Source organism: Bison bison, unplaced genomic scaffold (genome assembly GCF_000754665.1).
Source record: "Bison bison bison isolate TAMUID 2011002044 unplaced genomic scaffold, Bison_UMD1.0 scf7180017864471, whole genome shotgun sequence".
Classification (NCBI taxonomy): Eukaryota; Metazoa; Chordata; class Mammalia; order Artiodactyla; family Bovidae; genus Bison; species Bison bison.
This window is the reverse complement of record NW_011495032.1, coordinates 4,843,870-4,858,183: the sequence shown is the minus strand read 5'-3', so window position 1 is coordinate 4,858,183 and position 14,314 is coordinate 4,843,870. Positions and strand designations below refer to the sequence as shown.

General features: G+C 47.5%; 1 protein-coding gene across 1 annotated transcript in view; it reads right to left on the bottom strand.

The window, feature by feature from the left end:
* MARCO (macrophage receptor with collagenous structure) overlaps positions 1-14,314 on the bottom strand; it is a 33,946-nt gene that overhangs the window by 8,415 nt on the left and 11,217 nt on the right. The window contains exons 2-8 of the mRNA XM_010860780.1: positions 10,066-10,167; positions 8,157-8,288; positions 6,718-6,762; positions 1,943-2,032; positions 1,797-1,832; positions 1,157-1,255; positions 1,001-1,063 (exon numbers count right to left, since the gene is read on the bottom strand). Of these exons, the coding sequence (XP_010859082.1) occupies positions 1,001-1,063; positions 1,157-1,255; positions 1,797-1,832; positions 1,943-2,032; positions 6,718-6,762; positions 8,157-8,288; positions 10,066-10,167 (567 nt within the window). The remainder of the gene's footprint in view (positions 1-1,000; positions 1,064-1,156; positions 1,256-1,796; positions 1,833-1,942; positions 2,033-6,717; positions 6,763-8,156; positions 8,289-10,065; positions 10,168-14,314) is intronic.

The following is a 14,314-nucleotide window of genomic DNA, read 5'->3' as shown; positions in this document are numbered from 1 at the left end:
CTCTAGTACTCTTGCCTGGAAAATCCTATGGACGGAGGAGCCTGGTAGGCTGCAGTCCATGGAGTCGCTAAGAGTCGGATACGACTGAGCGACTTCACTTTCACTTTTCACTTTCATGCATTGGAGAAGAAAATGGCAACCCACTCCAGTGTTCTTGCCTGGAGAATCCCAGGGACAGGGGAGCCTGGTGGGCTGCCGTCTATGGGGCCGCACAGAGTCGGACACGACTGAAGTGACTTAGCAGCAGCATAAAGCAGACCACATTGGTAGGATGGTTTATAACCTTGACTAAATTGGCCTAATAGCTTATGACCTTGACTAAGTTGGTGTGATGGTTCATGAACTAATCTCTGTGAGTTGGGGAACTGTGGGTCACTATTTTCAGCCGGGGCCCCCCTGGGAGAATGTGCAAGTAGGGTTTTTTGACAAAGTGAAATTGCTCAGTTGTGTCTGATTCTTTGTGACCCCATGGACTGTAACTTACCAGGCTTCTCCATCCATGGGATTTCCCAGGCAAGAGTACTGGAGTGAGTTGCCATTTCCTTCTCCAGGGAATCTTCCCAACCCAGGGATTGAATCCAGGTCTCCCGCATTGCAGGACCACCAGGATTTTTGACAACTGCTGCCCAAATCCAGAGCCCTGACCCTTGGGGCCCCACCTCAGATCAGTGGGAGAGGGTAGGCTCTACATGCACAGCTGGAAGGCAGGCCAGGAGACAGTGCAAGCAAGGTGCCCACCCCCCTCCTGTTTGACAGTGGAGATTTGATTGTGGCATTCAAGGTCTCTCATGGACTCTGGGCAGAGAAAAACAGCCATAGGGCCTTGGATTCAAAGGGCTCTGGCAGAGGAAGGTGCCCTTCTTAATCCAGATGCTCAGGGGCGAGAGCTCAGGACACCCTCTGCCTCCTTCTGATGGCCCTGCTGGGAAGTAGTCCTCCTCCATGTCCATCACTGACACCCAGCAACTCCACTTGCCCACCTACCCACAGCCTCTGTTACCTGTGTCCCCCTTGCTTCCTTTCACACCTTCGACTCCTGGTGTCCCAGGCAGCCCTGGTGGTCCTGGACAATAGATAACACAGAGAGTGTAAGGGCTGGACTGGGTGGGTCTTCAGACATCACTCCCCACACCAACCACAGGACCCAGGACCTCACCTATTGGCCCAGTGGGGCCAATGCTGCCAGTATCACCCTTGGCACCTGGGGATCCCACAGCTCCTGGAAAGCCTGGAAGACCCTTCATTCCAGGAGGTCCTGAAAGTAAAGTCATGAATAGAAGGCTGGGGGTGGTTGGTAGAGGGCCTGGCTGCCTATGCTTTCAACACACCTCTGTTCTCTGCAGTGGCACATGCATCTCTTAACACCTTAAATATTCCCTGGGCAGCTTAAAAGATCTCTCTTTAGAAGCCTTAAACTAGCCCTATTAGTGGGAGGAAAATTACAGTCTCAGCAATTTATTAATTTATTTCCTTTCACTGCTGCAGGGTTTGAAGCTTATGGACTCACTCAGAACTCTGGGTGTGAGCGTCTGGCTTCACAAGCCTGAGCAGCAGAGTGAAGAGACGCTCTCAAAAAACTAATACAATTATGTAAAGTTTAAAAATAAAATAAAATTAATTAAAAAAAAGAAAAAAAAAAAAGAATATCAATTAGGGCTGCCCTCTGAATACTGCTCCGTTCCTCTTAAGGACGGGCCAGGTTTTACAAAATCTCAGAGGCTCTGGGTTAATATTACAGTCAAATACGAGACAGGGAGAGTGGTACCTGGAATGATGCCCATCCCTACAATTCTTACCTTGATCACCTTTGATTCCAGGAATTCCAGCCACTCCTAGAGTACAGAAGGATTTTTAGGGATTGTATTTTTACCCTCTAGCTTCAGCCTGCAAGACAAAAGGGGAATACCCGCAGGACAACAGACCCAACAGTGCAAACTCTTACCTGGGAAACCTGGCTTTCCTGAGTCACCTTTATCCCCCCGAGCTCCGGGGGGTCCCATGTCTCCTTTCATGCCCATGTCTCCCTTTCTTCCTGAAAAACCAAGAAACTGTGGTCAGACATGGAGGGAGGGTGGGGCTTCCCTGGCGGCTCAGTAGTTGAAGAATCCGCCTGCAGTGCAGGAGACCCAGGTTTGATTCCTGAGTTAGAAAGATCCCTGGAGAAGGAAATGGCAACCCATGCCAGTATTCTTGCCTGGAGAATCCCATGGACAGAGGAGCCTGGCAGTTTACAGTCCATGGGGTCGCAAAGAGTCAGACACAACTTAGCAACTAAACCACCACCACCATGGGAGGAGGGCAAGCCAGGCCACTACATCCAACTCTGATACTTCCTGTCCCACTCAAATTCCAAACTCAGACTCCTTGAACTCCTTGGTGCCCAGAAGTGGAAGATACAATGACTGCCCTCAAAGAGCACACCATCTTGCCCAGAGACCAGGCATAAACTCATAAAAAATGGATGAGAGGACCTGGCCTGGCCGATGGGAAGTTGAAGGTTCCAGAAGCTGAGCTCTCCATCGGCATTGCCTAGCTTATTTCAGTGTCTGAATTTGGAGAACTGTTTTTTTAAACTTCCCAAACAGAATTCTGAATATTCCAGAAAGCAGATTTCATGTGCTGAGAGCAGAAGCTTTGAGGTGCTGATGGAGAGAAAAAGCATTGCAACAGCACTGAACCGCTAGTGGTTCAGACACAGTCTTGCCTGGTGGCCACGGTTTCACATTTTCCACTTGGCATCAGTATTCGGAGCTTGCCCCCATCCATCCTTTCCTCCGTCCTCCGTCACTCCCTCCTCCTTCCTGCCACTGCTCAGAGCGTATCAATTGAGGGAGGCTCCTCACTGGGCAGGGCTCAGCAACCCCTTCCTGAACCTGCCAGCCACCCATAAAGGGCCTGCTCATTGGTACCCACTGGCAGAGGAAGGCTGGTGAGGTCCCACCATCAGCAGAGTCGCACTCCTAGCAACTCCCTCAGGGGGCAGGACTGCCTCGTTAATATGGAATTTGGTTAAAGGGCTCTATTCGATTATTTTCATGATTTCAGAGCTGGAGGGAGAAGGAAATGGCAACCCACTTACCTAGAGAATCCTATGGACAGAGGAGCCTGGTGGGCTGCTGGCCCTAGGGTTGCATAGAGTCGGACACGACTGAAGCGACTTAGCATGCATGCATGCATTGGAAAAGGAAATAGCAACCCACTCCAGTATTTTTGTCTGGAGAATCCCAGGGATGAAGGAACCTGGTGGGCTGCTGTCTATGGGATCACACAGAGTTGGACACAACTGAAGCAACGCAGCAGCAGAGCTGGAGAGAACACAGAAAGGCCCTGGCCTCCTCTCTAATGAATTAGAAAAGTAGGCAAAGTCGTCTTGAGTGGAGGCAAAGAAGCAACTGCTGTACAGAACTCTCTGGATCTAAGATTTGAGAGATGTTAGGTGTATGTCTTGAGAATGAGATTCTTTGAGGTGGTTAGGATACTTAGAGAATGATTATTCCTTGATGGAAGACAAAACAACCATAGGACCTTGATTACAATTGAAGTCCCTTACAACTGCCTCAGCTGCAAAGAGCAAACAAGTTTTCGGTCCTTCAGAGCATGCACTTGAGCAGAAGGGCCAAAAAGCTAGGACAATGCAAGGAATTATTCCCTGAGGCATTTGTTGGTGCCCTGCTGCTCTGGGCCAGTCAGGGTCACCACATTAAGGCAATTGTGTGACTGTATGAGGTTTCTTTTCTCTTTTTTTGCTCTCCCACGCAGTTTGAAAGATCTTAGTTCCCCAACCAGGGATTGGACCGCAAGAGAATGGAGTCCTCACCACTGAACTGCCAGGGAAGTTCCTGTGTGAGGTTTCCTGAAACTGGTGTGGGCCTGAGTGTGTGTTGCTATGACTTCCATGTCTCCACAAAGAGGACCACCTTGGGAAGCAAAGTGGTACTGGTGAAAATACCAGAATCTGGGACCAACTGAGGAATGACAGCTACATCTGACTTCAGAACCTCCCCATCATCACAGCTGAAGGTGGAGTGAAGGAGATTGACATGATCCCCTGGAACCTCATCACAGTGGCATTACCCATCTTCTGGGACAAAGAGAGGAAAACCTCAGTACTCAGTACTGCAGGGGCGGGTCCCACTTGGTCTGCTAACCCTGTCTGCGGGCAGTGGATTGGGCAAACAGTGGGTAATTTGGGAAGAGGAGTCCTGATTTCTGAAGACATGAAACCGATGCATTTCCCCTCGCCAGCTGCAGTGCTCCCAGCTCTGAGCCTGGGTGTGGCAGTGGGTGAGTGTGAGGTGGGAAGCAGTGTGGTTCAGACTCCACAGGCAAAGGCTTGGCTCTCATTCATCCCCTCTCTGGGGCTGCCGGGGCCACCTTGAGGAAGTCTGGGCCACTGAGAATTGTGGAGGGCCACCTTTGGAATCATCCTCATAGGTCAACTGTCCGACCACCTACCTGGTGCAAGTATCTCCCTTCTGTTCCACCAAGAATTCTGCAGCCCCTGTCCCCCAGCCCCGCATCTGCCTGTTTCATTGTAGGGCAGACCCCAGTCTTAACTGTTTGTTCCTCCCTTACCTCAGCACAACTGGTTCTCCAGAAACCTTTGCCCCTTGGCCTCCATTCTTCTGATGGGTACCACTGACAGCAAGTCTATTTTCTCCTCCACAGGGACCTTTCTAGTATTTAAGGATGGCTGACATGTCCCCTATAGGGGCTCACTTCATGAAGGCAAGTACCCTCAGTTTCTTCTGATGTAGATAATTCCCACATGCCAGCTACAGTATCACACATCTTTTGTCTTATATTCATGTTGTAATCAATCCTCATTGAAGGTTGCTATTACTATCCCCCTTTTATAGGTGAGTTAATTGAGGTTCAGAGAGGTTACACAGCTAGTGAGCCATGTTCCAACCCAGATCTGTCTGACCTAGGAACTGAAATCCCTTTCTGCATTACAGGATCACTCACACTACCTACAATGTAGCGGAGTTTGAAAACAATGATTTCCAATCCTTATAGCTGTCCTGGAAAGCACATAAAATTTAATTAGTATTATTTTAATGTAATTGCCATTCTTTGCTGAAATGAAGTTAAATCTCAGTAAGCCAAGTGATGGTCACCCCAGCAAGCCACCCCAAGGGTGGTCTCTGGGAAGGCCAGGAGCCCAGGAGTATGAGCTGCTCAGTCGTGGCCAGAGCAGTGGGCCGTGCTTCTCAAAGCCTGTCCCCGACACCTCCAGGATCTGAATCCTCCACGGCCTCTAAAGCATCTCAAATGGTTCTTATTCATGGCCATTAGCTTGAGAAGCAGTGCTCTAGACCAAGTGCTGGCCATCAAGGGAAGATTCTAGACGCCTTATCAGCCCCTTTGTCCTCACTACCAGCGGTCTCCCCTCCTGACCCAGGCCCACCTCGGGCCCCACTTGGATCTCCCACCTTTTTCTTTCCTGAGTTCCCAGCACTGCCAGGCCTGCCCTTGCCACCAGTTATACATGGCAGGAGATTCTTCCCCCTCTCACTCTGTTCGCAGCTTTCCCATCCTGTCCTTTGCTCGCCTGGACAGAAGTGACCACCACTGTGCCCCTGGGATGCTTGGCTACCCACCACCCTCTGGGTGACCTTGCCCCTCCCTGGCCCTGAAGGCTGAGTGAGTGAGTGTGTATGAGTTTGTGGTAGGGGTGGTGAGTGCATGTGAGTGAGTGTGTGGGCGTGTATGCATGTGAGTGATGTGCACGTGTGAGCAGGTGCCCTAGTGTGACCGTGCATGTGTGATTGTGTGCCTGGGTGGGTCCTTGAACTCTCCTCCTACTGTTTGCCCATCCTCCATTCTGAAAACCTTCCTCAGTAAAACCCTGCTGGAGACTTAGAACACTAGGCCTGCTGGGATTTCCCCTTCTATTAAAATCCTTCCAAAAATTAGTTCCTGGAAAAAAAAAGTTTTCCCTCCTAACAAGTTTCCCTTCTGCAACTAGTGGTGTTTTTCTTTCTGTCTCGGTGTCCTGGAGACTTAGAGGCTCTCAGTCTATTTCCCCTTTTCTTGCAAATCCTCTCATTCTGCTCTTTCTTTAGTAACAGCTTTCTTGACATCTTTACAACTCAGCAGCCTCCACCCCTCTGGGGATTGGAGGTTTGAGAGTCTAAGTGAAGGTCAGAGTGGACTGTAACAGTGATGAAGCCCCTCTCCTCCAGGGGCCATCCAAGCCCCCACATCCGAGCCTTGCCGTGGCCACTGGTAAGGCACCTGAGCATATTAAAGCCACAGCCTAAAACACAGAGCCAATCATGGGCTTTGAATTATAATTTTAACTTCCCAGTAATCGTCTGAAGCATTCTTATCCCCATTTTACAGACACAGAAACTGAGACCCAGAGAGGTAAAGGGGTGCTCCCCAGGTCGTGCAACCAGTCTATGGTGAAGGCAATTGTGTCAGACTCTGGAGTCTGGACCAATGAGCCTGACTGTCTCCAGGGATGCTCATAGGCTTGTACTCTGAGCACCAAGTCTCGCAGTGTCCTCACCCTTCCATCCACACCTAGGTGTCTCCTCCGTGAAGCAGGTACTTCCCAGCATCCCAGGACATGTAGGGTCTCACCCCAGGTGACCTCCCTCACACACAGACCCCACTCGGAGTTCAGACTTTCAGGGTGGGGTGTGTGTGTGGCAGCTGCTCCGAGACAGGCTGCTGCCTGGCTGGCACACACACCCAGCCCCTGCTCACCTGCCTCTCCCTTGATTCCTGGTGGGCCTCGGGGTCCTGGAGGTCCTGGAAAGGAAAAGGAATTCAGAATGTAGCCTGGACAAGGAGGAGAAAAAGGATTATGGGGCCAGGAGACAGAGGTGGTTTCTATGACTTCTCTGTGAGCGGTCCTGGCAGGTGGGGAAGGCGAGGTCTACCCTGAGCCCCTTTGGACTGAAAGACCTAAGGAAAAGGAGCAGAGACACCATGCCCCAATGACCAAGGTGAGGATGACAGTGCCACTCACACCATCATTCACTCGACAAGTGTCATTGGGCACCACAGATCAGCCCAATGGCGTGGAAGGAAGAAAAGATGGAGTGCCTTCCCACAAGAAGCTCATGGCCCAGCAGGCAAAATTCAGTTGTATAGATGATGACTCCAGAGGGAGGTTGAGCCGGACAGACCCGGGTTTGAACAGCAGCACTGCCCCTTTAGCTGAGTGATCCTGGGCCTGACCTTCCATCGTTTGGAGCATCAGCTTTCTCTTCAGTGAACTAGGGTTCATATACCAGTTAAGCAGGGCTGTTCTGAGGCTGCCACATGGAAACCCACATGGAAAGCGTGCCCAGGCTCTGATAAATGGCACCCATCACTGCTGTCACCCATATCAGATCTTTCCCTTTCCAGGACTGCTTTGGGGATGACAGCCTCCCAAAGACTTGGATGGATGTGACGGGGCTCCTTATCCTGTCTTAGTCCATTCTGGCCACTATAACAACACATTATGGACTGGGGAGGTGGGGCTTAGCCAAAGAAATTCACTTCTTACAGTTTTGGAGGCTGGAAGCCCAAGACAAGGGGCCTGAGGGGTCGAGTGCAGGGGACTTCTGTGTGGCAGTCTGCCACCTCTGTCTGCGTCCCCACATGTGGGAGGAGCCAGGGTGCATTCTGGGGTCTCTTCTATAAGGGCAGGTCCAATGTCCTCTCCCCTCCATGGTACCTGCTTTGGCTAGACTGGCTTGGTGCCCACCGTTCCTCTCTCCAGCCACAGACTAGTATTAGTTTGCCACTTAGAAGTGGTCCTAGGAATCGCCCCAGGCTCTGCATTTTACCTGCCCTCCTGAGCATTCTGGGCTGGTCTGAGGGCTTTGTGACCCAGACCTGACCTTGGGATGGTTACTGAAGACCTTGGCTCTTGGATGTCATAATCATTTGGACAGGGTCCTTGGCTCCTAGCTTCCTGACCCCACTCTCTCCAGATCTGTCTGCAGCCACCCAGGGTGCCTGTAATTTCACGCCCTCCTCATTCAGTCTTTACCCCCTCTCTTGGCCTCCAGGGTCTCATGCCAGGCCAGGGTCTGGGAAGCCCCTCTGCCAAAGAAAGGAATTCGGGTCTAGAGACCCTCTTGTCCACACACAAGCAGCTCCCCCACTCCCATTCTCTCTGAAAAGTCCAAACTCAGTGGGGAGGGACCAACCTGGGATCTGAATAAAGTTGTCCATCCGCTGTTGTAGGGTCTCCTGCTTGGTGACGACTTGGGTGAGCTGGGCCTGCGTTTCATTGTTGTAGGGCATCTCCAGGACCCGGAGCCGCTCCTGCAGGTTTAGAACTGGACACCCCACACCCCAACCCTTCAGCATTCTTTTAGGGACTTCATTAAAGCCCAAGGCATTTGAACATAACCCTGACATTCTGTGTTATATGTGCATAACTCTGTAAGTTCTGACTATGTAAACACATGTTTTGTGTACTATGAGGACCTAGAGTAAGCACAGAGCTTTGTCTGTATCTGGCACATGGGCACTTCACACTCAGATGTTACATGTCCGTAGAACACACTGGCACAGTCTGTGCAGCCACTGCATCCATGATCAACCTGCATGCAGTTAAGAACTTTGTGCATGCTTGGGCATGAGTGCATGGCCACTAATATGCGGACCTGGCCTAATCATGTGAGGCATTAATATGTGTGTGATGTGTGCTTATGACAACTGGGCACATGACACGCTTGAGCAACTTCACGGTCTGTATGATAAAATTGCTTCCTGACCTAACCATTTGGACTGGGAGCACTTTGAAAGTCAAATAATGTTGAAACGAAACACTGATCAACAAAGCTCCTTCCTAAACCAGAATTGAAAGAGACACGTGTACCCCAATGTTCATCGCAGCACTGTTTATAATAGCCAGGACATGGAAGCAACCTAGATGTCCATCAGCAGACAAATGGATAAGAAAACTGTGGTATATATACACAATGGAATATTACTCAGCTATTAAAAGGACTACATTTTAATCAGTTCTAATGTGGTGGATGAAACTGGAGCCTATTATAGAGTGAAGTAAGCCAGAAAGAAAAACACCAATACGGTATGCTGCTGCTACTGCTGCTAAGTCGCTTCAGTCATGTCGGACTCTGTGCGACCCCATAGACAGCAGCCCACCAGGCTCTGCCGTCCCTGGGATTCTCCAGGCAAGAACACTGCAGTGGGTTGCCATTTCCTTCTCCATTGTGTGAAAGTGAAAAGTGAAAGTGAAGTCACTCAGTCGCATCCAACTCGTAGCAACCCCATGGACTGCAGCCCACCAGGCTCCTCCATTCATGGGATTTTCTAGGTAAGAGTACTGGAGTGGCTTGCCATTGCATATATATGGAATTTAGAAAGATGGTAACGATAACCCTGTATGCGAGACAGCAAAAGAGACACAGATATATAGAACAGTCTTTTGGACTCTGTGGGAGAAGGCGAGGGTGGGATGATTTGAGAGAATAGTGTTGAAACCTGTATAATATCATATGTGAAACAGATTGCCAGTCCAGGTTTTGTGCATGAGACAGGGTGCTCAGGGCTGGTGCACTGGGATGACTCAGAAGGATGGGATAGGGAGGGAGGTGGGAGGGGGTTCAGGATGGGGAACACATGTACACCGATGGCTGATTCATGTCAATGTATGGCAAAACCACTACAATATTGTAAAGTAACTAGCCTCCAATCAAAATAAATAAATTAAAAAAAACCAACCAAACAAGGCTCCTTCCCTCCCAGAGAGAATTCTTGATGTGAGATGCATAAGGCACACCTGTGTGAAATCACTGCCTGTTTCACTGCTTCAGACATACACATGTGTGGTCTATTTCTCCTTGCCTCCCTCTTCCCTGTCCCCTCACACACATACATACACACACACATGTAACACGTAACACACACTGCCCTTTCTGCTTTCCCCTCTCGTCCCCCCACCACCCTGGCCTCCCAGGGCCTGAGAACTCTCTCCCAGCAGATGGGCAGCAGTGGCCCCAGGGCTCTCCCCTGAGCCTGCGTCCTCTGTCAGTTGGGGCCACATTGTTACCCAAGGAAGGACCAGACAGGACTCAGATGCTTTACCTTGTATCACCAAGAGCCCAGCGCCCGCAGTGAGCAGAACCAGGTACAAGATCACTAGGACCATGATGCAGTTCATTCCATTTCTCCTCTTGGGCTTTGGATCTGAAGTAGAACACAGGCAGAAAGCAGCTGCTAGAGAGAGTGGAGAGCAGAGGTCCCTAGCCTGGGCCCAAATCCCCTCTGGGTGAGCAAGGGGGTCTCCATGAAGTTCCATGAGGGGAAAGACACAAAGACCAATGACACCCAAATCCTCCCCTTGATCCTCCTTCCACAAGGCAAGAAGCCACTCGTTTGTGTGGCTGGTTGAAAAACACCTCTGCATATATTCCTTGCTGAAACAGCACGGTCCTTAAGCCAGATATTACATCAGCCTTGCTCATTGTAGAAGCCCCAGTGTGCCACCAGCTACAGGAGGTGCTCAATAGATATACATCAGATTAACCGATGAACTAACATATTTCAGTTTCAAAATTTTTGGAGGAAATGATTGTTCCCATTTTATAAGCAGTGAGTGAGGTTTGGAACAGTTGAAAAACCTATTAGGTTATCAGACAAAATCTGCACATTTTGTCCAGGCCTTTTCTTTCTTTTTCTTTAGATTTTTAAATTATGAAAGTAAAACATGCATAATATAATTTATCAAACAATATGGAGAGCATTTCAAGGATTAATAATCTCATAATTAATCCCCTGAGGTCCTAGCCTGCTGAGGTAAGCTTCATTAGCTTTCTGGGATGCGGCCTTCCTCCCATTTCCTCTTCCAAACAAACCCGTATCCTCCTAGATGGACTGTTTCTCCTTTTAGTTTAACACTAATGATATCATGTTACAAATACATACTACTATAGCACGTGTGCTTATCATGTTGTGCTTATCACATGTGCTTTAGTAGTATGTAATCAACTAAAGCACATGTTGCTTCTGCAATGAAGAATTTTTCCATGGATTTCCTTCTAGTTTTCTCAGTAGACAGAGATTTAACTGTTCTCTGTATTAGTTGCTTCATATTCCTTAAAGACGCAAGGCTAGTCTCTGTCTATCACAGGGTGTCCTCTCTACCTGCATGCACCCTGGAGTCTAGGCCCACATAGCAGCCTGAGTGAGTTCTCCAACACACATCCTGCCCCAGTCGCTCCCTTGTTTTCAGCCCTTGGGCTCACTGCCCTCAGGGCAAACACCTCCCCTGTGGGTACATGTAGCCTGGTCTCCAGCCAGCTCTCCTGTGGCCATGCCTCCACCCCTGATACTGACCAATGGTGAGCCCAGACCACTGGGGTTATACCCTTCTGACTTCAGATAGAGTATCTCCCCTGAATCCCAAGGAAGGAATATTCCTTCCTTCTTTGTGCATAACTAATTCTTACTCATCCTTTGGGAGCAGAGTAGAGACTTCCCTGCTCCAAGATAGATCCTCAGGCTCCCCTGGGATGGGTGGGACATTGCTCTTCTTCCCCACATCACTTTGTTTTTATCTGCTGTGACCCTGAGCACCTTGAACTATTTCTATATCTCAGTCTCCTCTATATGGCCTGGAAGTTCCTAAGGCTGCATTCCAGCATCAATATGATATGCTGGAAAAATGGCGACCGGCTAGTTGAATGGATGAATGAGTAGTCTGGGTGCCAAATACGTGCAGAGTTGAACACTGCCAGTTTAAAAGTGTTGGGAGAGCATCAGAAATGGAACTTAAAACCTCAGGTACCATATAGTCATGATAGTGAGAATGAATAAGTGTGATGGGAAGCCTCACATTTAATAGAAGATGGTGGATGGCAAATACAGTCTCATAGACAGCACAAAATGTGATAAAACTTAACATGTGATGGGAATAGAAAGAGAAACTATGTTTCAGAGACACACATATCATAGGTGCTAGAGGTAGGGGTGAGGGCCAGCATGGAAAATACAGGTATTTTCAACTACATGGTAGGAACATGGTGTAAGGCATTTGAAAAAGGATAACAAGAGGAAAAACAGACATGACGGGGAGGTGGGAGTAGTTCAGGTCCAAAATGCAGAATGCTTTTTAATTCAGAGCTATACTGGCATAAAGGCAAAGTATTTTAGAACTGGAAACTTTAAATCTGTAGGTTTTGTCTAACTTGCTCTGTACAAAGCAAAGGATATGATAAATTCTTTACCCCTATGTTGATCATTAACAGAGGCAGAAGATATTAAGAACAGGTGGCAAGAATACATAGAACTATACAAAAAAGATCTTAACGACCCAGATAACCATGAGGGTATGATCACTCACATAGAGCCAAGTCAAGTGGGCCTTAGGAAGCTCGTTACGAACAAAGCTAGTGGAGGTGATGGAATTCCAGTTGAGCTATTTCAAATCCTAAAAGATGATGCTTTAAAGTGCTGTACTCAATATGCCAGAAAATTTGGTGATCACAGGACTGGAAAAATCTGTTTTCATTCCAATCCCAAAGAAAGGCAATGACAAAGAGTGTTCAAACTACCACACAATTGCACTCATTTCACATACTAGCAAAGTAATGCTCAAAATTCTCCAAGCTAGGCTTCAACAGTATGTGAACTGAGAACTTCCAGATGTTCAAGCTGGATTTAGAAAGCAGAGGAACCAGAAATCAAATTAGCAACATTTGTTGGATCATCGAAAAAGCAAGAGAGTTCCAGAAAATCATCTACTTCCGCTTCACTGACCATGCTAAAGCCTTTAATTGTGTGGATCACAACAAACTGTGGAAAATTCTTAAAGAGGCGGGAATACAAGAACACTTTATTTGCCTCCTGAGAAATCTGTATACAGGTCAAGAAATAACAGTTAGGATCAGACATGGCACAATGCACTGGTTCCAAATTGGGAAAGGAGTACATCAAGGCTGTATATTGTCACCCTGTTTATTTAAATTATATGCAGAGTACATTGTGCAAAATGCCAGACTGGATGAAGCACAAGCTGGAGTCAAGATTAATGGGAGAAATATCAATAACCTCAGATATGCAGATGACACCATCCTTATGGCAAAAAGTGAAGAAAAATTAAAGAGCCTCTTGATGAAAGTGAAAGAGGAGAATTAAAAAGTTGCCTTAACACTTGACATTCAAAAAAACGAAGATCATGGCATCCAGTCCCATCATTTCATGGCAAATAGATGGAGAAACAATGGAAACAGTGACAAGCTTTATTTTGGGGGGCTCCAAAATCACTGCAGATGGTGACTGCAGCCATGAAATTAGAAGATGGTTGCCCCTTGGAAGCAAAGCTATGACCAACCTAGACAGCATATTAAAAAGCACAGACATTACTCTGCCAAAAAAGGTCCATCTAGTCAAAGCTATGGTTTTTCCAGTAGTCATGTATGGATGTGAGAGTTGGACTATAAATAAAGCTGAGTGTTGAAGAATTGATGCTTTTGAACTGTGGTGTTGGAGAAGACTCTTGAGAGTCCCTTGGACTGCAAAGAGATCAAATCAGTCAGTCCTAAAGGAAATCAGTCCGAATATTCATCAGAAGGACTGATGCTGAAGCTGAATCTCCAATACTTTGGCTACCTGATGCGAAGAGCTGACTCACTGGAAAAGACCCTGAGATGGGAAACATTGAAGGCAGGAGGAGAAGGGGACGACAGAGGATGAGATGGTTGGATGGCATCACTGACTCAATGGACATGAGTTTGAGCAAGCTCTGGGAGTGTGGTGTGCTTCAGTCCATTGGCGTTGCAAAGAGTTAGACACAACTGAGTAACTGAACTGACTGGTGTCGATCATTTCATCTCTTAGTGGTTAGAAGAAACTGTCAAGAATGATAGCCACAAAATGGGCCAGAATCTATTTAATAAACCTAAACAGCTTATGCAAGAAACTTAAACCTAAGATCATTGAGATGACACAAATGTTGGAATTATTCAATAAAATTTTAAAGCAGCCACCACAAAAATGCTTTAATGAGTACTTACAAACAAAACTTTTAAAAAAATCTCACAAAATAGAAGATATATAAAAGACTCAGATGGAAATTATATAATTTCAAAATGCCAAAAATCTTTTTTAAACATCACCACATTGGCTCAATAGTGTAATAAATATGACAAAAGAAAGAATCACTCAACTAAATGAGAACAATAGAAATTGCCCAACCTGAAAAGCAGAAAATCAACAACAAAACGACAAATAAACAGAGCCTCAGAGATGTGTGAGTCAATAAAAAAAGATACACACACACAAAACACATAATACTCATCACTGAAGTCCCAGAAAGAGTGTGAAGCCAAAAAAA